A 24,088-nucleotide genomic window follows, 5' to 3' on the forward strand; every position below is an offset into this window, starting at 1 on the left:
CCAAGGATGGAACCTGGGACTTTCCACAGAAACCACCCTCTGCCATTAAGCGTTGGTCCTTTCAAGCTCCCAGTCTTATTCCTAGAGGGACTTTGCAGTTCTCCCTACTGGAGAAAGGGCCCACGCCTATCATAGCCCAGCATAGCTGGGGGAAAGGGGGCCATGTTCATCCCTCTCTCCAGCGGCCTCTGGAATGAGGGAGATAATGAAGAAAATAGAAAAATAGGGAGGCATGGAGCTGGGGAACCGGGTTCTTTGAACCCCTTCGCTCAGTTATAGCTACTCCCCTGCCAGCCAGCGCCTCCTCTCTCTGTCCCACTTTGCAAAGACTGCGATGTGCTTTGGGGCATCCAAACCTCGTCTCTCTGTCTTGTGCGCCTCTGGGGAAAGGCCCGCGCGCGTCTAAAAAAGGAGGCAGCTTCTTCTGGCTCCTCTCTCGCTGTGGGAGGGAATCGGTTTCTAGCCCGAAAAGTGAAAGGCGCACCACGATCCGAGGAAGGGATCTCGGTTGCATCGCTCACTCTCCCGCCCACTGCGCCGGGCGCCTGCACGGTAGAGAGTTACTTCGAGCCGAGGAGGGGCAGAGAAGGTAAGCGGAGCTTTCCCATCCCATCCCTTCAGGGTTGGGCAGAGCGTGAGCGAAGAGAAGGACCTTCCCCTTTAACTCTGCCCTCGTCGTCCTCCCAAGCAGAGCAGGATCCCGCTTAATGACAGAGAGCCTAAATTAATCCCCACGCCGCCAATAACGCAGCGACGATCCCGCTTGAGGCCACCGTGCCGGAAAGACAGGCGGGCGGGAAGCGAAGCTGGGTGTCCGATCAATCAATGGGCAATCCCTGCTCGCCCAGGAGGATGGCGCCAGAGATAAATCAATGGGCGGGCTGCTGCTGCACCATATGGGATGGGGTGCGCTTGATCGCTCGAGAGTGTTTGCTCGGTTCTTACGTGGAGGAGCTGGGACCTCGCCCCGTCGTCGGAGAGATCTAAGGTTTTGCAGCTCTGTGCGCAAAGCGCCGACGAGCCCAGTCGTTATAGTAGATTCTCCAAACCTGGCAATCCCTCCCTGCCCTTCCTTGATTGCCCCTAAGGCGAGCGCAGTAGCTCCTCCATCCGCCTCCAGGGACTGGAGAGAAGCAGCAGAAAGGAATCTCTGTCTGCTTTTGGACTGGGAGAAACGGCTGTTTAAACCCTACTGGAAAGCCCAAAGCAGAGGCTTTCCGAAGTCATGACTTACTCGTGCTGCTCAGTGTTTGCCCGCCGGGGTTGCTCAGTCCGTGGAGCAAGCCTATGCTTATTTCCGGTCCTCTAGTCTGTGCAAAAGGGCCGAAAGCAAAGTTCCAGACAGAAAAACCGCCCATCTAGACATAGGAAGACAGAAACCCTTATTATTATTATAACCTTATTATTAGAAACCCCGGGGGCGGGGCAGAGAAGAGCAGCAAGCTCCTAAACAGGATGATTAAAATTTCTCCTGCCCTCTAGATAATATTTTGACATGGTCTTCTTCCTTCCTTGCTGGCTTCTGCTCCCTGCTTGTTAATGCACTTGGGGAGGCGGGGGAAGCGTGTCATTCTTGGTCCTGTTGAGGTTGGCGCTTCCTCTCAGCGCGTCTGGCTCGGCTTGACGCCGCCTGTAAGGAACGCTGAGGGTCCTCCTGCTTGACGAAAGGGGCGAGAAACTATTGCCATGTCATTAAAGGCTTCCAAACAGAAGTATATTAATTTATCAATGTGTGTGTATCATGGAGCTCGATTGCCTTTACTTCCACGTCAGTGTGAGAAAGACCACAAGCTGGCAGGGAAGGAGGAGAAAGAAAGTTCCCTGAGTGGACTCAAGGTTTTGCTTTATTAAAGCTTCTCAACCAGCAGGTGCCATCACAAAGCACTCCCCGCCCCGCGCCCCGAGCAGTCACGCAGGCAGCGGCTACACGAGAGTAACTCCATATATTGCTATTATTCAGCACTCAGCTGCTCAGGCCGCCGACACACACCACTTGCCCCCCTCGAAGCCGTACACAACCCACTCTGGCCATTTATGATGGTCCGCCGCGGGGCTAAAGAATCCCCCTCCTGTTTTCTGTTGCCTGCCTGCCTGCCTGGGACTGGAGTAGTAGGCCCCCAGGCTGGGGACCTGGGCTGTCTTCAGTTGGATGGGTCACAAACTAAGCATTGGCTTCACTGAGAGGACCTCGCGTATGACTGAGAGCCAAAACTGAACAACAAATCGATATTAGAACTTTGGGCTTTCACCCCACACATTCCTCTTGGAAATTAAGTCCTAGGGGTATTGGAAGATAGATTCAAGGGCACCTCCGGGGGCGGGGGGACAATAGGCAAGCTCCCCCTCAGAAAAGTAACTGTCTCCCACCGATCCCACTTTTGCTTCAGAAATCTAACGTGTGGGACTCAGCTCGTCCCTTCCCCCCCGAAACGCACTTCGTTTTTTTGTTTTCCCCCCTGGAGCCGCCACTGCTAGATTTTGAAATCCATGTACTTTATGTTATTAGGACCATAAGACAAGCCGCGAGTGGTTACTTCAAATGTGAAACTCTACAAAGTTCCAAAGAGCAACCCTATCTCAACTGCTAAAATTGTCCCATCGAAAAAGTGCTTTTCCGGGTACACTTGTTAAGGAACTCAGGCCTAGCCAATCTGTCCGTGCATGGGCTCGTGTGAATGCGTGCGTGAGAGTCAAGCTCGAAAGGAACAACTGATGCCAGGGGTCAGGGCTGCAATCCTACACACACAGACCAGGGAGCCAGTCCCATTGAACTCCGTGGGACTTCTGAGCAGGCTTGCGCTGTAAGCCTGTCAGCAGTCCTCAAGCATTTTGTCTGCAGCCCGATCCTATGCAAATTTGCTCATCGGCAAGTCCCACCGTATTCACTGGGCTCGCAGTCTTGAAAAGCTAATAACCGCCTTTATTTGCCTGCGTGCCCCCGAAGAGAGAGAGGGGTCATATTCAAGAGAGCAGAGCACCTGAACTCTAGCTGCAGACGCCGAGGCTTCCACACCAAAGTCTCTTTCTACCCGTTCCCCCACGAATCACAATGTCCTGATTTCTCTCAGGGCATGGCAAAGCCGTTAGCGCGAAAGCCCTTGAAACACTGATGGCCAGAAGAAGGAGTGTGAGAAGAAGCAAAGAGCTATCCTGGACAGAATTCCCTGAGCCGCCCCCCCCCCCCCACATCACGCCCCACCCACTCACCCCGCCGCAAAAGTGAATTTGCTCCATCTATGCAGTGGCGCGTGTGATGCTCCCCTAATTGCGTCAGACCTGTGGAAATGACAGCCTTAGAAGCGCTGAACTCGACTATTTAAGGGGCAGCACTGAAGGGCTCCGCTACAACCAAGAGGCTGCCTCTTCTCTCTGGTGTACAGCAGGAAGCTCCGTCCCATTTCAAAGGTAGGGAGTGATGAGTCCACAGATAAACTCTAGCCTTAAGGTGTGGAGGAAGGAAGCCGCTGGCAATTACCTTATTATATATATATATAGCTTTGTGACTAGACTTTCTCAGAAGTTACATTGTTCCTCTCTTGATCTTTTGCTAACAGGGAAGGTATTTTTCAGTAACTGGGAAAATATCCTGGACAACAAAATTGGATTTTAGGCTGTTGTGTTAGTATGAAGTCTCTTTTGCTGTATGGTATTTAGAAAGCCTGCTATTTTGTAAGGGTTGCTTGCAATGCTTTGCAGAAATCTTTTTAAAACCCCAGTCATAGATACACTAGGAAAATTAAGTAATTTGATTTCAGTGAAACATTTACTTTATTGGGTTAAGGAATGGAGACAGTGGGAGAAGGCATATCATTTAAGTGTTAGACTTTTTGTTTTGTAAATTGCTATTAAGCAAGACTTCTCTGCATTACAATACTGGCAGCTATGTTTTTAAAGTAACTCCTTTTCTTGTTGCCTCACTTCTAGTTTGGTTAGCACAGAAATGCTGGCTATATGCTTAAATGTTACTTTTTCTCTTACAATTATGTTTCCTGCAGAGCATTAAAATGAATGAATTATGTGGTGTAACATTTTTAAAGTTTAAGAACCTTGATTATTTTAGCATGTCATAGACAACTGGACACAGTCCAGACAAATTTAAACACACTTGTCTTATGAATATCAATAATATTGTAAGCATAGAATTTAAATCCCATTTGTTTCCATGAGAGAGTTGGTGCTTATCTATCAACGGATTACTGTATGTTCTGATTTCTCAAATCTATATGAAGCATACATTATACTGAAATATATAAAGCACAGGTATTTAAGAAATGCATCAAATATTGGATTCTGTGCAAAACCAAACTGATTTTTACATTTCTCCCTCTTACACAAGCATCCATATAATCTCAAGATACAGATTAATTTTATATTTCACACACCCATGTATGCAAAATGCATCTAAAGGTGTTTGGAATGGTGGGCTACTGTAAGTGTACATACTAAGACCACTTTAGCTTAACACCTTATTATCCTTCCCTGTTCACAATCAGGGTAGAAGTGACACTCTTCATTATTTTGTACGAGGGAATTACTAATGCTAATCTGTATTAGTGAGTATGAATTTGGAATCTGTATCTATGTGTGTGGGAGAGGGGCAGCATTTATTAATGCAGAGTACAAAGAGATGATTTTGTGGTGTTGCGTAACATTCCGACTGATATGTCCAGAAAGAAGTTAACACCATTGGCTTCCTAAGAAGTAAAACTGCAATACAGTGATAAGTAACAACAAATAAAATAACCTTTGCCCATCTCTACACACTAAAATAATGAAAAATTGTTGTTTCACTCTTGTGTCTTTGTTTTCTAAACAATGAATTCTGTTGTGCCTAGAAAGTCAAGCAAAAAGGAAGCAATGTGTGGTTTCAGTCTATCAAGACAATATGGCATTCAAGAAAAAGCACTGGATAGCTTTTCAATTGACTGATTATCTTTACTCATGCAACAATCAATCATGTGCGTTGCTACTTCTTAAACCTTGAGATATAGTTTAGCTGCATTTCTTCTCACACAACTGAGTCTTCCTTTACACAGTCCTCCCAAATATCTTTTTGTGAGGAAGTGGACATGATTTTTTTTGGTGAAAAATAGGAAGGACTTGCGCAAGTAATGGTTTAGGACTCTGACCGCTTCTCCTCTTCCCTTCTCTAGCAATGTACAGCGGGATCTGCATCTGCCTGTTCCTGGCTGTGCTGTCCATGAGCTCTTCAGGGCAGCCAGCTTCAGGGTCCCACAATGCCAATCCTGTGGTCACTGATCTTGAGCAGAGCTTGTCAGAAAACCACTGGCATGCACGTACCCCAGCCTCGGGGAGATCGGTCCAGCGGCTGGATGGCAACGCTGAAAAGGCTAATCTTGGAGCTCTGTTGGCCAAATACCTCCAGCAAACTCGAAGAGGTATTTTGAACCATTTTATATTGAAGCATTCTTTGGTGACAAAGACATTTCCCTCTAAGATTGCATACATGAATAGATCCAAAGTCCCTAGGGTGACCTCATCTAGTCTTAATTTTTTCAGGGCATAGGCAAAAAGGTTGCAACTTACTGTTCTAACCAGTGGAAAGGATTGTCTCTGGCTACGTGGGTCTATCCTTCAATATCCTGCTGCCTCCAAAAAGTGGCAGTGCTGTAAGTTCCACATAACCCAGCAAGCCAGCTTTAGGCACCTACTTGCTCCATCCCAGCTCTGCCCTTCAAGCCTGTCCTATCAGTCATGACAGCTGGACAGCACCTCCATATTCAGAGGCAGAAAACATCTAAATAGCAGCTATTGGGGATGAATAACAGGGGAAATGTTTGCCCCCATGCCTGGCTTGTAAGCTGCTCAGAGGCAATTGAAACAGAGTTGTGGACTAGTTGGAGAGAAGTAGCTTGCCCAACAACCACAAATCAAGTACTGTACAAGACAGAGGTGGAGCCAAAACCTTAAACCTCTCTTTTAATCCCACATGTATTTAATATTTCTTAAAAGTCTGCTCTGCCCTATTAGCATAGCTTTCGGGGTAGTTAACTATTATTATTATTATTATTTCTTGTTTACACAGTCAGATAGGTGTTATTGACTGGTTTGTTTTATCCAGACATCGAGTCCTTCCCAAGGACCTGTGATGGCTGAATTTTATCATCAATACTGTTAGTTATTATAGATATCGTTGCAGAATATAGGCTGCTGTTGTTATCATTATGACATTTTATATCCCGCTCTTCCTCCAAGGAGCCCAGAGTGGTGTACTACATACTGAAGTTTCTCCTCACAACAGCCCTGCGAAGTAGGTGAGGCTGAGAGAGAAGTGACTGGCCCAGAGTCACCCAGCTAGTATCATGGCTGAATGGGGATTTGAACCCGGGTCTCCCCGGTCCTAGTCCAGCACTCTAACCACTACACCACGCTGGCTCCTTGCAATGACAAAGAAAACACAATAAAACCAATACATAATAATCAACATCCATGTAAAGCTAGTAAGGTGGAGAGATAAGTAGGCTGTAGGCAAACAGAATTGAGTTAACAAGCTGGCTAGCAAGTAGACAGGAAGTATGAGGCCCCTGTCATTGGTGGAGGGGTGCCAAGGCAAGGCTCAGGCAAGGCAAGGTGTGCAATTTAACAGGCAACAGCTGCAGTCCAATCAATGGCTGCCTTTCCAGTATTGATTAACCAGCCTGCCTCTTCCCTACCTCTCTTAGAACGATGGTGCTGGTGCCTCTGACCTTGTCTGTGAGGACAGGCGGAGAGTGAACCTTGCAAACCCCATGCATCTGTGTTGGAACAACCTTGGCAACAGCCAGAGCCTCACAACCTCTTGATTAGGACCCAAGACTCCAGAACAGGATATCAAGGGCAGAAACAAATTAGTAAAAACCAATGCACATTTTTTGAAGTGAGGCAGTATAGTGACTAGACACACTGTGTACACTGAACAGTCATAACTGAAGACAGGTACACAAATGAGGATTCAGGAGGGATCTCAAAGGTCATCTAATCCTGTTGCCAGAGACTGGTAGGATATAATCTCATGATTTAAAAACCATCCTGGATAGAGGCTTAAAGGTGAAGTGTGCTGTCAAGTCGATTTCGACTCCTGGCGACCACAGAGCCCTGTGGTTGTCTTTGGTAGAATACAGGAGGGGTTTACCATTGCCATCTCCTGTGCAGTATGAGATGATGCCTTTCAGCATCTCTCTATATCGCTGTTGCCCGGTATAGGTGTTTCCTTACCTGTCTCCTATTTTAAGCCTCTGTGGAAAGAGTATCCACGAGATTTCCTTCACACCTGTTCCACTGATATTAGTTCTGTTGGTATCAATTAGTATTTAAATACAGCAATTAAGAAAAGAGCATGGCAGAAGATTACCATTAACGTCTCATTTGTTCACAGAAATCTGTACTTTGAACATTTGCCTAATGTTACCTCTGTTGTAAACAAGCAAAGCCCATTATTCCTACAACACACATACACCCCATGATGTGTTGGAATAAAGTTGTATGAAAAGAAAAGGACATGATCAGGGCTGGTATCAGAAGTTGGCATCACTGGGCAGCTGTCAAGGACCCAGGGCTGCCAGAAGGTCCCACATAAATCATTTATGTGCTCATAGCTTTTGTGTGGTGATGGCAGAGCAACTCCCTTGGGGTCCACTCATGTAAGAGAGGTCCCAAGGAGAGCAGCTGGCCCAGGGGCCTCTGATATCTGGAGCCAGCCCTGGATATGGTGTGGTTAGGGGTCTAGGGCTAGTTTCTACAAAAGTTTCCAGGGCTATGATTGTGGAGTCCATACAGGATACTGAGAATTAAACTAATGCAGCAGATTCTGTTTGCTGACATGCACACACTTTGAACACAGACTGTGTTCAAAAGTCTTGTAATAGTATTGTAAAAATGTATAGAAGTAACTAAGACTGAATTTTCCAAGTTTCCTGATTTTCTTCAATCTCTTTTAGGTTATCTGTCAATGAAACCCAGGCTGTCTATAGCACCTCCATATCTTATATGCATTCATTATACTATTGTTTATCCAGAGATTATATGTCCATAGATAGATAGCACCACACATTTTTCAGTCTTTTGATTTCATGATGACATTGGCTTGTGATAGAATGGAAACAAATAAGGCCATGTGAATGTAAAGGGCACTAGAGACCATTCATAATTCTCCCCTCTAATGACAGCTTGATTATGACTGTGGATAAGAATTAGTTGGACAATATATCGTGGGTTAAATTCCCCAAAGCACAGCTGTATATAAAGGTTACAGTTATCTTTCAAAATGTTCTGCAAATGATATACTTATCTTAAGGCATGGACTGACTTCTCATCATGGTATACAAGGAAAACATGATCCATGGCTGGCCTCTATAGAAGCCATAGTGAAATATAATATTTCAAATCTAATTTTCTAATCAGCCTTGATATAAATACTGAGCTCTGTTAAAGAGCTCAGCTAAATACGCACATGGCTATTTGTACATTTCCTCGAAGCAGAGCAAGATTAATTATAAAGCATACCTGGAAACTTCCCAGATCAACTACCCTTTCCTGCTGTTTTGAGGCCACAATCAGATATCAGATTTCTGAGATGTTTTTACAAGAGGGAGTTACAGAAACTCTGTTACAGTAGGGTTAAGGAAAACAATAACTAAGCTTGCTGACAGATATGCAAATACACAGTGTTTCTTTATGCAATTTAAGGTTTAAAGCTAGAGAACAGAATGAAGCCCTGGTGACTGCTGAGTGATGCAATTGGTAAAGATTCCAGAAGTATAAAGGACTTAATAGGTGCTGCAATAACACTGCAGAAGATAGCAATGGTAAACCCCTCCTGTATTCTACCAAAGAAAACCACATAGCTCTGTGGTTGCCAGGAGTTGACACCAAGTCAATGGCACAACTTTACTTACTTACCTAGATTGAAAGTGCTATCCTATACACATCTATTCAGATGTACATTCCTCTGAGTTCAGTACCTTCCTTATGAGGCAAGGCTACAGCATCTGGAGCTTTTTAGTTTGGAAAAGAGGCTACTATGGGGAGACATGATAGAGGTATATAAAATTATGCATGGAGTACAGAGAGTTGACAGAGAATTTTTTTCTCCCTCTCTTACCACACTAGAACCAGGGCCCATCCCATGAAACTGAAAGCCAGGAAAATTAGGACCAACAAAAGGAAGTACTTTTTCACACAGCGCATAATAATATATGGAATTCTCTTCCACAGGATGTGGTGATGGCCACTAGCTTGGAGGGCTTTGAAAGGGCCTTAGACAAATTCATGGAGGACAGGTCTATCAATGGCTACTAGTCTAGTGGCTAGAGAGCCGCCTCCAGCCTCAGAATCAAGATGCCTCTAAATACAGGTTGCAGGGGAGCAAGAGCAAGAGAAAGGACATGCCCCCACCTCTCTCCTGGGGTCTTCTCAGAGGCATCTGGTGGGCCACTGTGTGAAACAGGATGCTGGTCTAGATAGGCACTGGGCCTGATCCAGCAGGAGTGTTCTTATGTTCTTAATAACTCTTCTGTTCCCCTTCATAAAGACACAGTATGCAGAATCTTGGCAATGCAAAATAAGCGCTATTTCCATGGCCAGTTCCAGAATCCTAGTCACTGCTTATGTCAACTGCAAGCTATTGGGTATGCGTGGGAGTAATCGTGTCATGACAAACTCTGCATACATTCAGGTACATGCATTCAGGTATAGCCTCTTTTTGCCAGCAGAGCTTTCTGGCTGCTTGTAGGGGGCTGCTAAAATACAATGCACACATCACCTCTCATCACACGCCTCCACTTGTGCCACTACTGGCTCATAGTTAGGGCTGGTGTCAGAAGTCAGCATCGCTGGGCAGCTGCCATGGGCACAGAGCCCTCAGAAGGGCCCACTGCTGATTCCCGAGACCACCTCTATGTCCCTTAGCCTTTGTGTGGTAGTGACAGATAAACCCAGAGAGAAGGGGGCTCATAGAGGGTAGTTTACCAAGAGCCTCTTGGCGTCTGGAACTGGCTCCACCCATCGTTAATATGAGCTCATAAGAACAGCCCTGCTGGATCAGGTCCAAGGCCCATCTAGTCCAGCATCCTGTTTCACACAGTGGCCCACCAGATGCCTCTGAGAAGCCCACGGGCAAGAGGGCATGCCCTCTCTCTCCTGCTGTTGCTCCCCTGCAACTGGTACTAGCTCCAGCTACCATGCCAGAGCTAGTCATGACGGTAAATTGTAACTGCAGCCTATCCTTTCTGTGTTCAACAATATCAAATGAAGCAAAACTTACATGTATTTGGATTAGACCTTCTCATCTATCACATTATTACTATATTTCGGATCAGCCTACCATTTATATATGGCCTCCAACTGCAAGAGAGAGGACATGCCCTCACCTCTTGCCTGTGATCTTCTCTGAGGCATCTAGTGGGCCACTGTGTGAAACAGGATGCTCGACTAGATAGGTCTTGTGCCTGATCCAGCAGGGCTGTTCTTATGTTTTTATGACTGCAGCTTCAGTGTTCTGTCCTGTCTTGTAGATAAGGAGGATTCTAAACCCTAACAGAACACTGTAGTCTTTTTACTGCACTGCCCAAAGACTTGTAGACACAGATGAACAGTTGAGAAACTCACTTGCATGTGTAAGGTCTCTGATTCCTTCCCTCAGATCTCTACTTGTATTGAAGCAGCTCATGTAGGAGATCTGAGAGAGACTTTACCTGACTGCCCAACTGCACATTATTAGCAAGCGTGTCTAATTGTAACCTAACTACCTTTTATTGTTTGAAAAGCTGCTTTTGAAGCTTGTAATTGAGGGGCAATCTCTCTCTCTCTCTCTCTCTCTCTCTCTCTCTCACACACACACACACACCCCTTTTCTACTCTAAAACCATCATACCACAGCATATTTTAAATTTTATGGGGACAAATCCATTTGAAGGACACTTTAGAGCAGGACAGTGGAAAGGGTCATTATTAGTTGCTCCTTCCGAATGCTTTTATAACAAACAAAAAGGGCTGTCAAGCTCCATTTATACATATTCACATGTAACATGTGATTTAGCTCCCAGTTTTTGGAAAACCTCTGCCAGTCAGGGAAGAGAGCAGTAGGCTAGATGGACCAATGGTCTGAGTTGACTCACTGTAAAAGAGCTTATTACATTGCTTACAAGATATCTTAAAGTAAGCAAAATGGTTGTCAAGAAATGCTGCTGCTCAAACCCCAATTCCGAGCACATTTATCTGGAAGTAAATTTCATTTAGTTCAGTACCACATACTTCCAGATAAGTGACTGACATACAGAGCAAGAAACTACTTCCAGAAAGATTTTACGCTTGTGCAAAACAGTTGCACTAGTAAGTGGTCCTAGGTCTGGAGCTTGTGTTTGAGACTAGTGTTGTGTACCCACAAGCATGCTTGCAGTTGTCAGTAGTTGCACAATTGCAGCATGCCTCAGGCATGAGTCTGTAGCTCAGTGAGACAGCATCTGATCCAAGGTTCAATCTCTGGCATCTCCAGGTAGGGCTGGGAAAGATTCCTGCCTAAAATCTTGGAGAGCTGCTGTCAGTCAGTGTAGACAGTACTGCGCTAGATGGACCAATGGTCTGACTTGGTAGAAGGCAGCTTCCTATATTCCCATGCTCATTTATTAAAATAGGAACTTTTGCACAAGCACTATAGAGCAGGGATTCTCAATGTTGGGTCCCCAGATGTTATTGGACTTAAACTCCCATAATCCCCAACCAAAGGCCACTGTGGCTGGGGATTATGGGAGTTGAAGTCCAATAACATTTGGAGACCCAACATTGAGAATCCCTGCTATAGAGCAACCCCCAGTATTAGTGTAACTAAGCTATCCTCGCACACTAGCACAACAGTGATAATTCTGCATGCAGTTCCTTGCTCTGAATGTTGGCCTGTGTCTTTAGAATTGCAGCATATCTCACACCAGGTGCCCCAAGGCTTGTTCATTCTCAACACTGTTTTTCTATGCTCAAAGCAGGAAATGAGAAACGGAAGAGGGTGACGGATAAAAGAGAAATGCTCTAATTGATTTTTAAAGGATGTTTAACTGATTTCCTAGTCCTGGAAATTGCCCCTTTGTATCTTTAGCACTAACATTTCCCCATTGGCCTTATTGGTATTTATTTGCCCACAGTTAACTATGCTGAGGTGACAGAGACCTCTTCTAGGGTACAAGTCAAAGCATTTTGCTCAGAACTTCTGTGGCAGCAAATAGCTTAGTGTTATCCTCCAAATGCAGGAAAAAGGTTATCTTTTGAAAGTGGTTTATCATTTATAGTGCCAGGCTTAGCCACAAGCTAGGAAAGCTACAGTTTAGGCCCTCAAATTATGAGGGCCCCCTGAATACCAAAAAATAACTAAATTTTAGGTTTTACATAATTGGATGAGAAAGAGGAAAAGACTCATAGACTTCATTCTGATAAGACAAAAATCCTTATATGGCTACACAATTATTTAATATATTGAGTTTATAAATCTGTGCAGAAATGACTGTAAATTATATCAATTTTATTAGACCAAGGTCTGATTTAGACCAACTCTTGTCATCTTGGTTACTTACATGCAGCGTTCACCTTTTCAGACGAACGCTGCTGTAACTGTGAGCAGTGGGGTGAAGGAGTGGGGTGCGTGACCTGTCAAGGACAGGGTGGGACTTCCAACCCATTTTGTACTGTTATGGGGCCTCTTAAGCTTAGGGCCTCAGCATGTCTTAATCCAGCCCTGTATTCCCCCAGACACCGTTTTAACTTTGAATTTCTGCCATTTGGAAATGTACACTTTAATATTGCATCAGTAAGCATTAGCTATGCATCCATAGCTTCTGACATTTGCCATTGCATCAAACCTTGGTTTCAAGCAAGTTTCATAGTCAGGAGCTGGCATATCCTCCCTAAATGCCTGCCTGGAAGCAGTAATGGGCTGGATGAGGGAGAATAAACTGAAGTTGAATCCAGATGAGACGGAGGTACTTATTGTGCAGGGTCAGAACTCTAGAATGATTTTGATCTGCCTGTTCTAGATGGGGTCACACTTCCCCAAAAGGAACAGGTTCGCAGTCTGGGAGTACTTCTGGATTCACACCTCTCCCTGGTTTCTCAGGTTGAGGCGTCGGCCAGGGGTGCTTTCTATCGGCTTTGGCTGATACGCCAGCTGTGCCCATTTCTTGAGATCAATGACCTCAAAACTGTGGTACATCTGTTGGTGACCTCCAGACTTGACTTTTGTAATGCGCTCTATGTGGGGCTGCCTTTGTACGTAGTCTGGAAACTTCAGTTGGTTCAGAACACGGCAGCCAGGTTGGTCTCTGGGTCATCTCAGAGAGACCATGTTACTCCTTTACTGATGGAGCTACACTGGCTGCCAATAGGTTTCTGGACAAAATACAAAGTGCTAGTTATAACTTACAAAGCCCTAAACGGCTTAGGCCCTGGGTATCTAAGAGAGTGTCTTCTTCATTATGAGCCCCACCGCCCATTGAGGTCATCTGAGGAGGTCCATCTCCAGTTACCGCCAACTCGTTTGGTGGCTACACAGAGACGGGCCTTCTCAGCCGCTGCCCCGAGAACTACAGCGCTCCCTGCTGAGATACGATCCTCGCCATCTCTGGCAATTTTCAAAAAACACCTGAAAACCCATCTTTTCACCCAAGCTTTCTCAGCTTTCTAAATTTTGGGGTTTTTAATATCTGGTTTATTTTAAATTTAAAAACCCGATTTTGGGATTTTAATCACTATAATTGTTTAATTGCTGTTTTAAAATGTTTTTAAATTGTTAATTGTTATATTGTTTTTTAATTTGTTTTAGCTCTTTACTGTTTTAGTGGTTTGTTTTAATTGTAAACTGCCCTGAGCCATTTTGGAAGGGTGGTATACAAATCAAATTAATAATAATAATAATAATAATAGTAGTCTGCGGACAACACAGAGCAACATTATTGTACAATCTTCATTCATCTGGGAGTGCATTTTGAAGTCTCACTTGAGCAAATGGTGAGAATGGTGGCAGACATCCCGACTAACAAAACATGTGAGTTAGGAAGGTCTGTGGGGACAAGTTGGTGGCCCTGCACAACCCCTACGGTCCTCCTGTGTTCGTGGTATTGCACAAGATTACTAATTTCCAAGCACTGCTTGTACAGTGTAAGAGTGCAAACATGCTGACATCCTGATCATTTCTGGGCATTCTGAAGTATTAGCCCTCTTGTGTGACAGTGTGAGCTCAGGAGATTTGTGGGAGTTGTGCAAGGGTTACTGGTGCATCCTCACAGACACTCCCAATGCATGCATCTCATTAGGATGTCAGTCAGTATTTGGAAGTAAGCACTTTAAGACAGTTTACCATATTAAAATGTTCCAGAGGGGTAGCTGTACTGTTGCAGCAAGAAGAACAGAAAGTCTGGTAGCACATCAAAGGCTAATAGATTAATTTTGGCATATGCTTTTGTAGACTGTAGTCCACAAATGTATACCACAATAAATCTATTCAGGGCATAGCTACAATTGAACAAGCAGGGGAAAATATCCCTGGGGTTTTGAGGAGGAGATGGGGTGGGGTGGGGGAGCCTGGAGTTCCAACTTGTGCTTTGCACTCTCCTTAGCACCTCTCTGATGCAGGTGGGTGGGCAGGGGCCCATCTTCACTCTTTGTTCCAGGGCCCACTCCAACCTTGCAACACCCCTCCATCTATTAGTTTCTGCATTTTTCTTCGTCTAGAAACACGGTCCCCAGCTAGTAGGTCCTGCAGCAAAGAAGCATGAGATTTAGGGAACTGGGAGAAAAAAGATTCAGTGTAAGGAACTGGAGGTTAATATTTTCCCATATTGACAAACTGCCTTTAGACTATTGACTAAACAACAGCATGGTTGTTCTAATGCTGCTGGAGCCCAAATAATTTTTGTACAGACCCTCTCCTGTTTTTAAGGTCTGATGTAACTTTTTAAATTTTTTATCCTTTATAAACTCATAATATGGGGGATTTAACAGAGTATTTTGGGCATCTTTCAAACTGATGGATTTAGGGGTATAGCAAAGGTGGGGTGGGCCCTGGGACAAAAAGTGAAGATGGGGGCCCCTGCTCACCCACCTTCATCAGAGAGGTGCGATGGAGAGCAAGTTGCAGGGGTCTAGCTATAATTGAGTAGATGGGTTCAAAGAACCCAGGCCCCCCAATTCTTTAGGGCCCTCCAGCTCCAGCCCTCCCTATTTTCTTCATGATCCCCCTCACTCCAAGGGGCCTCTGTGGAGAGGAGCAAATATGGGCCCCTTCTCCCCTAGCAACACCACTGGCAAGTTGCCACCCCAGGCAGCAGTACTTAATTAGCTGTTTTGCATGGCAATATGTGAAAGAGTTTCCTTACATGCAGGTTTAAGTTGCACTTTTAAAAAATATTCATTTTATAACATATTTTATCTTCAGTGATTTTGTGAGGATTTTGTTGAAGTGGCATTTAATGTCAACATCTCACTGCATAATTATATCCCAATCCATCTCTGTGAGCGAGCCAGTTCTTACATAACAAAGCACCAGACCAGCAGATGGTACTTAAAAGGATGTTTTTCTATAGCAGGGTTGCTAGAGAGAAAATAACCAGTGATATATTTTAGAAAGTCATTTAGTTATTTAAAAGTATTTTAGACTTTCACATCAGGGAAGATCTTGCTTCGATATTAATCTTCAGAACAATACTGGTGGAACAAGTTCTTGTATATCTAGGTTAAGCTTTTGGTCAACCAGGGTTTTCTTTATACAAACTACAGTCAAGTTTGTTGGTTTTTATAGTTTCTCCATGCTGTAAGAATACTATCTTGTACCTTTTATTAATTTATCACCTTTATATCCCACCCTTCATCCAAAGAGTACAAGATGGCCTACACTAGACTATCACATGTTGTCTTTACAACAACTTGTAGAGGTCATTCACACAATCAAAAAAGTTGTTTCACCTGGGTTTAAGAGTTGTGTGTGCTCCCAATTTTTGATTGTGTGGAAGCAAGGTAAGAGTAAAACCTGGGTAGAAGTAATTGTGTGGAAGCAAGGTAGGAGGAAAAGCTACCTAAGTTTTCCTTCTACCCTACTTCCACACAATCACTTCTACCCAGGTTTTCTTCTCACCTTGCTTCTAAAGCAACACAGTGAATTTTGTCCAAAGCAACACAGTGAATTTTGTGGTTGAGCAGAGACTTGTTTTTATTTTGAAAACTGCTTTACATTGTGATGTAGAGATACTTATACTGGAAGTCCTCAGACTTATGACACAATTGGTTCTTGAAAGCTGTGTCGAAACAACTCAGAACCTATTTCCATATAAGAAACAATGTTATAAATGGAGTTTGATTCCTGCACAAAGACTGAATACCACCACCACCCCCAGCTGCATCAAAGTTCATGGTATGTCAGTCACAGATGTGCAGACATGCAGCAGAGCACTTGATGGTGCAGAAACAGAAGTTTCTGACAGTTGGCACTCACTTTCTTGGTTCCCTTTCTGGTTCTCTCTCACTTTTCTATTGAAGGGAAGGAGGCAACTGGGTCACTCGCCTCCTCCTCTTCCTAGGCTACAGTTAGACGGGGAGAGAAGGAAAGAGAAGTAGTGAGTGCGCTGGGAACAGGCCAGGTGCTTTCCTTCTCACGTTCACAGCACAGCAGCTGAACCTGGAGGAGGAGGAGGAGCTGCAGTGGCAGGAGGGGAGCATTTTGACAGGGGAGTCAGCTAATCCCTTTGGAGCCCTATACGTAGCAGCAGCTGCTGCCGCCAGTAGGACTACCAGCCCCTCTGACAATATGAGCCTTAGTCACTATTGTTGCAACCTCTCCTCTAGCTCATGCAGCAGCTGATATCTAGCAAAGCCTCCCCTCCCTCAGCAAGTATTGTAAAGTTTGCCGGGGGGGGGCATCTTAAGTGCCATTTATTTTAACTTGTAGCATCTTAAATAAAGGACTATCTGTACTATATTGGCCTTATGCTTACTATTGTCTGGATTGTGTTGCTGTAACTTTATTTGAACACATTGGAAAATCAGTGTAGTGGTATTAATTGAATTCATTAACAGATGATACCTTGAATTCTTGTAGCTTGGGTTGCCTAGGTCATACAGACAGTAACTAGCATGACATATGTGATACTATGCAGAGAGAGCCTATCCACATCTATGGATCTGATGATGCCTAGTGACTGTATCTTGATTTATTCTTATGATGTATTCTTTTATCTCCTAACATCATCTTATAAAACACTTACCCTCCCTGAAAACCACACACATTTATATAAATTGAAGATCTTTTGCTACTTTATGTATCTGATAAAGTAGATTATTATCTACACATGCCACAATAAACATTAGGGTCACAGGACTGTTGGTTGTATAGTTGTTTTTAGGAATGAGTTTATTTCCATTTCATGCACATGGATGGGGCTGTATCAATAATTATAATCACCTTTCATTTTTAGGTACTTCTGGAAAGGTCTCTGTGATGGGATTACAGAATTTTGATCCTACACACAGGATAAAAGACAGAGACTACGTGGGCTGGATGGATTTTGGACGCCGCAGTGCTGAAGAATATGAGTACTCTTCTTAAAGAGCATTAAACTATGCTTAAAAGAAATAGAAATCAACTCCTGTTCCTGTACAGGGGGGAAAATTTGTCATCCTTTTCAAATCAGTGTTTTAAAAAATATATGTACTTGATGTAAATTTGTCTGTAAAACTATACAATGCAATATATATTATATAAACATATGCAGAATTTTCCAGAAAAAATTATTCTCTTTCTCCAATAGTTTCTTACCACTCACTGTTGACATATTAAAAGTATTTCATTCATTCCCTGTTGTCTTATCGCCACAAATGTTATTGGTGTCACAATTAATTGTAGAAGAAAAATGTTTTCAATCTATTTTACACTATTTGTTAATCTGAATATCTAACAGATTGAACTGAGTGCATTTTTTAAATTGTTAAGGGTTAAGAGGCAATCTGTCCATATCAATATGATAGAAGAGATTTCCTACAAAAACATTTTAATAGTTATGAAAGTCCATTTAAAACTGAAGTCAGACAAGTATCTCGTGAATATTACGAGTGCTGCAGCTAAACATTTTGTCCTAGATTCAGTTTATTTTATTTTGTGCAGTAAATGTGAAAATTCTGCTAAGAATTACGAATTCTGGAATAAACAGAACATTCCTTGCCTCGTGGTGACTTATACATTTGTTTTGAAGTGCAAGATGAACCCCACTCCAAAATAGTGTATGTTGTTGCTGTGGCTGAAAGGAATACATTGTGGCTAATTAAAATAATCACATATTGAAAACAGTCCTGATGTAAAACAAGCTTAAATACTACCAAACATGTGTTTGTTATAGGCTTATTTTTCCATAATTCTTCTTTCACAATTCCTTTAGTAAACATTGAATTTAAGTAGTAGATGGAAGAATATTATTACTACTAAAACATCAAATGATCAGCAGCATTACCAGAAAGATGGCAAACTCAGAGGAGATTATGAGTTTGGGGTTCAAGAGTATAATCCAGCTCACATATGCTTGAGAGATTGCTGGGAATACCTCTATTTTCCTATGGCCCAACAGCTAGAACAGAGGATAAAACCCAAGCTAATTTTTTTAGAATGACAATCCAAGTAAATAAATCAATATGTTGAGAATCTATTTCTCTAGATAGAGAGAGAGAGAGATGTTGAGGCTTTATTATTTTTCATTGGTATTCAAGGTACAATGTAGTTTCTCTTTGCATACAGAGCTGATGCTTTGAATGCCTGAGGAAGGGCAGAGATTTAAAAAACTACCTACTTGAAGGGTGAGACTGAATCTTGGTGATTAGATTCAAACGAAGCACAGCTCTTGCACTTCTAGTAGCTGAGGGAATTTCAAGAAGTATGGTTAATTATTCTCAGTCCTGTGTAACAAGTGGTTGCTCCTGAAATTCCATTTTCTACACAACTACTAAAAGGTTCTGGAGTCCTATTCTCCTTTGGGTCTCTTCACCCTGTTTTCGTTTATTGTAGAATACAAACAGGCAGAACAAATCAGGCTTACTCTCCAAACTGGCTAACACTAAACATTTTACTTGAAACCAGACAAAGCTGTCCCACTAGAACAGGGAGTTCCCAGTGCTGCCTGCTGGACAAAATGGGCAACAACCACATAGGGGGAAAAATGGCCATGCTTTTGTAGCCTTTATTGGCGTAATGCCATTCTGTACTCTTATTGCCCCACCACGGCTTTCCTCAGCCCAGCAGGCTGCTTTGCTAATTTAAAGCACTCTGAAAGAAGGAAGCAGAAACGATCACATTCAAGGTGTCCCAAAGTGGTTATCTTCTGTGTCCCTTTCTGTAGGGGCAGAATGCAAACAATGCCCCTCTGAATCCTAAAAATGCTCAGAAGGGTTACTGTACTGAACTCCACATAAATGAACTTAAGCAAAATGTCATTTCAAACCTGAAGAGCCTTGTAGGGTGTGCTGTTCATCAAGTTAGCTGTGAAAAGGAAATGGCTCTCTGAAACTTCACCACTACTTTTTATTCAGCTGTCATTACATGTGCCACACATATATTCAAGAATTCATCAAAGCCTCAATTCTGGAAGCACTGTAAGATACTGTTGCTAGATTGACCCATCCTGAGCCTCCAGAAGGGTTGGATTAAAACAAAATAACTCAACAGTCACGGGTGGATTGTCTCTTCCCTCTCAAGCCAAAACAACACTACCACTACCCTCACACCTGCCCAGAATAGTTCAGAATTCCAGCAAGTGTTCTTAGGTTTGTACCTATTGCTTCCATGTTTGTGGATGCATTCACAGCACATTGCAGGCATGCAGTGCCCACATCCAAAGTGGCAAGTATGAGACAACTACAGTACTACCACCAAGCATCAATATGAAATAGAACCCAGGAGAGCACAGCTCACAGAATGTTATCAAGTATTAAGGCTGGGCTTCCCACTAAGGGAATCTTGCATTTTGCCTGTCCTCACAACCCAAAGGGCCATCACAATAATTCATGCTTTATTGCAGAAACATGTCTCTCTGTGGCCGGTGGCTCTACCTGAATAGCATAAGGATCACTTTATTTCTCTCTGTGTTTTTTTTAATTCATAAAAGACACTTCCATTTCTTAAAAACGGTCTGACAACTATGGTAATCCTCATCTACAGAAGGCCCATTTCAAAACATGTTGAAGATAGCAACACACTGAGCACCATTTCAAAGACAATTTTTCCTCCACATATAGAAAAATGTGTACATACTGTAAGGCCGTTTGTATACATGCTTTCCTGCTACATAGAGCAGCCACTGTGTGCATTTGCTGCTCACATGTTGTAGTCATAGTGGAAAGAAAAGCACACAGGCTTACACTACATACACTGGAATATTTCCTCATTCCCTCTGTTCCCCCTCACCCCCCTCATGGTGATAGTAGCTGAAGCAGATCTTAGGGGCAAACATCACAATGGCAGCAAGATAGAGAGCTGGGTCTCAAGATCAGCGAGACCTGGTTTGGAAAGGTAAGCAGGGAGAGAGGGCTAAGCCCGCTCTCCCCGCAGATGAGCAGGGCAGGAGCCTTGGATGGCCGGATCAGCTGCCCACACGACTGCCGGCTCTGTGACGGAGCCAGTGGGGGCTGGGGAGTTTGGGAGCCGCACGGCCCCTGGAAGCTCCAGTATGCCTTGCGCGAGTGTGCAGGGCATACTGGGGTGACCCCCGAGCCGGGAGGCTGCTTTTCAGCCTCCCGCTGGGAGTCTACTCATGAGTAGCTATGGCACGGAGCCACGCCACGGCTACTCACTATTTTTAAGGGGAGGGTTACTTTGGCGGGTTAACTGACTGGAGGCCACCGGGCTCGCAGGTTCCCACAGTCAGGAGAAATAGGGCTAAGCTCCTGATTCCTCCTGATCATGGGAATAGCCTCAGAGTGTGATATAAAACACAAAGAGACATGTTTAAGCTTGTGTGTTTGTGTGTGTTCTAGGCCCAAAGGTGCACCTAGATAATTTTGGAGCCTGGACCTAAAGGCTTTTGGAGGCCAGCCAGCCAGTATTTTAAACACATTTTCAATGTGTCTCTACCACCCGGGACAGACTATAGAGTATTGGAGCCCCCAGGGGGTGTGGAGGCCCTGGTCCTGGGTCCACTAGTCCAGGGGTAAGAGCACCACTGTCTAGGCTCTCCCCCCGCATTCCACTTTTACCCCCATATTCCGTCCCCCCCAAGTCATTTCCCCCTCAGGCTGTAATAGCAGAAATGAGTGCAAATGAGAGGAGGTCTGTGAGGAGATAAGCAGGGGATGCGTGGGGGGTCCAGCACTCCCACCGTGTTGCCATTTTTCACTTTAAATCACACATTCTGTCTGTTTTTGATAGGGCAGCCCCACATTTAAAAACATGGGTCTGCTGAGATCACATATAGTTTGGCCCTGAATTACAGCAAACAGCTGCTTACAAAAAGAGGCACAGGCCAGAAGATGTTAATTAGGAGAAGATGTTCTTGACTGGCACTCTCTAATATACCCAAGTCTGTTGCCCCTGGCCTTACCTGATTGGCATAATTAGGCTCCCTTTATTTCATTGCTTTTCAAATTAAGTGTTTCTTCCCTAGCTCTTCAAGTCTTACACACTGCTAGATTATCACTTGTTAAACCAGCCCCTGTAATTATTTCCACCTACTAAGTGTTCTTCAAGGTTTGTGCCAAAGATCGCCCAGGGCTGGCTGGAATGGGCAAGGAGACTAGATAGGACCCTAGAGGGTTCACATTGACTCATGTGGAGACAAAATGAAATTACGAGGATATATTGAACTCATTAACTTGTTACTTATTAAAGTATCTTTCAGAGGTCATGACAGGATAGTGTACAACTAGCTCCCTGGGCTAATCGGCATGAATCTTTACAGTGGAAGATGCCATGATGGTGTTTGTAGCAACATCCCGAGAGCACTAATCTTCATTTCTATTGCACCAAGGAGGATTAGCCTTCAGCATTTCCACTGAACTCATAAACACTAATCACTGTACTGAGAGAATCCCAAATCCTGAAAGGTTAGGAGATTCTGCCATTGATCTATTGACAGGCTAATTTTTAAAGGCAAAAGGGATGAACAGGGAGTCATTTTGGTTTTTAAAAAAATGAAATTAATTGCTCTCAGGTTACTGGAGAAACAATCCTTTCCCTATCACCATCAGTCTCTCCAGTCCCCAGTATTGTCTCCAGTGATACCATAGTTTTATGCTAGACTATATTTCTTAAAAGAACATTTGCTGGGAGCAGGGGGTGCATGGGCAGGATATGTTTGTTTCCTTAGGTTTTGTATAACTTCTGATACTCTGTGGTCAAGCTTAGTCACATGATATCAGTAGCACTTGCATGCTGAAGGTTACAGTACATTCAAGGAGTTCAAGCGACTTATGGATCTCCTTGTTCTAGTATTGGTCAATAGACAAGAGCCAATACACAATCTGAAAAGATTGGGCTTATGTGGTTCCTAATTGCACAGGAGAGTCCCAGGCATTGCTTTTGGGAAGCAGAAAATATGTACAGTATAAGCTTTGATGGGCAAATCCAATAACTGAGCAGTCACAGAGTTAAGGAATGCATCTTAGCAGGCAGACTCAATTCACTATTGAAAGCCCAAAGCTTTTTGTTTGTCTCTTCATAACTCTGTGAAAGTTTGGACTTTCTATCCTTGTAAACGAAACTGAGAAAACTGCCAAAGTTTGATGGAAGGCATCATTTCCCGTGCTTTTCCAATGGGAGATATTTTCACATTTTCTGGGAAATTAATGAATTTTTCTGGGGTTTTAAATTTTTTCTGGTAGTATGGGCAAGGTCTGAAACTTACCTGTGAAAACGACATTTTTCTATCTCCTGGTTTGGTCTGGGAGTTTCATGTCAGAGAGTGAGTGAGGTCGAAGCAGCTTTGTGCATGCCCTCTCTCCTGCTGTTACTCTCCTGCAACTGGTAGTGAGAGGCATCGTGCCTCTGAGGCTGGACATGGCCCACAGCCACCAGACTAGTAGTCACTGATAGACCTGTCCACCATGAATCTGTCTAAGCCTCTGTTAAAGCCATCTAAGCTGGTGGCCATCACCACATGCCATGGCAGAGAATTCCATATATTGATTATGCACTGTGTGAAAAAATACTTCCTTTTGTTGGTCCTAAATTTCCTGGCCTTCAGTTTCATGGAATGACCTCTTGTTCTAGTGTGGTAAGAGAGGGCGAAAAAGTTCTCTGTCAGTTCTCTGTACTCCATGCATAATTTTATATACCTCTATCATGTCTCCCCATAGTTGCCTCTTTTCCAAACTAAAAAGCCCCAGATGCTATAGCCTTGCCTCATATGGAAGGTGTTCCAGGCCCCTGATCGTTTTGGTTGCCCTCTTCTGCACCTTTTCCAGTTCTACAATATCCCTCTTAATATACAGTCACCAAAGCTGTACATAGTACTCCAGATGTGGTTGTACCATAGATTTGTATAAGGGCATTATAATATTAGCATTTTTATTTGCAACCCCCTGCCTAATGATTCCTAGCATGGAATTAGCATTTTTCACAGCTGCCGTGCACTGAAACAACACTTGCAATGAGCTGTCCACCACCACCCCAAGATCTCTCTCCTGGTCAGTCACCGACAGCTCAGATCCCATCAGCGTATATGTGACGTTGGTGTTTTTTGCCCCAATGTGCATTACTGTACATTTGCTTACATTGGACTGCATTTGCCATTTTGTTGCCCACTCCCGCAGTTTGGGGAGATCTTTCTGGAGTTCCTCACAATCCATTGTGGATTTCACTACCCTAAATAGTTTAGTGTCATCTGCAAATTTGGCCACTTTGCTGGTCACCCCAAATTCTAGATCATTTATGAACAAGTTAAGGAGCACTGGTCCCTGATCCCTGGGGGACCCCTCCCTGGTGTCCCCAATCCCTGGGGGACCCCACTTCCTACCTCCCACATTGTGGAAACTTTCCATTTATTCCTACTCTCTGTTTCCTGTCCTTCAACCATTTACTGATCCATACATGAACCTGTCCCCTTATTCCATGATTGCTAAGCTAACTCAAGAGCCTTTGGTG

General features: G+C 43.8%; 1 protein-coding gene across 2 annotated transcripts; it reads left to right on the forward strand.

The window, feature by feature from the left end:
• The first annotated feature begins 380 nt into the window (after positions 1–380).
• CCK (cholecystokinin) lies at positions 381–18,187 on the forward strand. 2 transcript variants are annotated; one of them, XM_053258908.1, is made up of 3 exons: positions 381–589; positions 5,154–5,399; positions 17,445–18,187. In XM_053258908.1, exons 2-3 carry the CDS (start codon positions 5,156–5,158, stop codon positions 17,573–17,575), a joined length of 375 nt encoding a protein of 124 aa, XP_053114883.1. In that variant the 5' UTR covers positions 381–589; positions 5,154–5,155; the 3' UTR covers positions 17,576–18,187. The 2 variants fall into 2 exon arrangements, with proteins under 2 accessions (XP_053114883.1, XP_053114882.1); XM_053258907.1 differs by lacking the exon at positions 381–589 and adding an exon at positions 3,243–3,405.
• Positions 18,188–24,088: the final 5,901 nt, after the last annotated feature.

This window comes from Hemicordylus capensis, chromosome 6, assembly GCF_027244095.1.
Source record: "Hemicordylus capensis ecotype Gifberg chromosome 6, rHemCap1.1.pri, whole genome shotgun sequence".
Classification (NCBI taxonomy): domain Eukaryota; kingdom Metazoa; phylum Chordata; class Lepidosauria; order Squamata; family Cordylidae; genus Hemicordylus; species Hemicordylus capensis.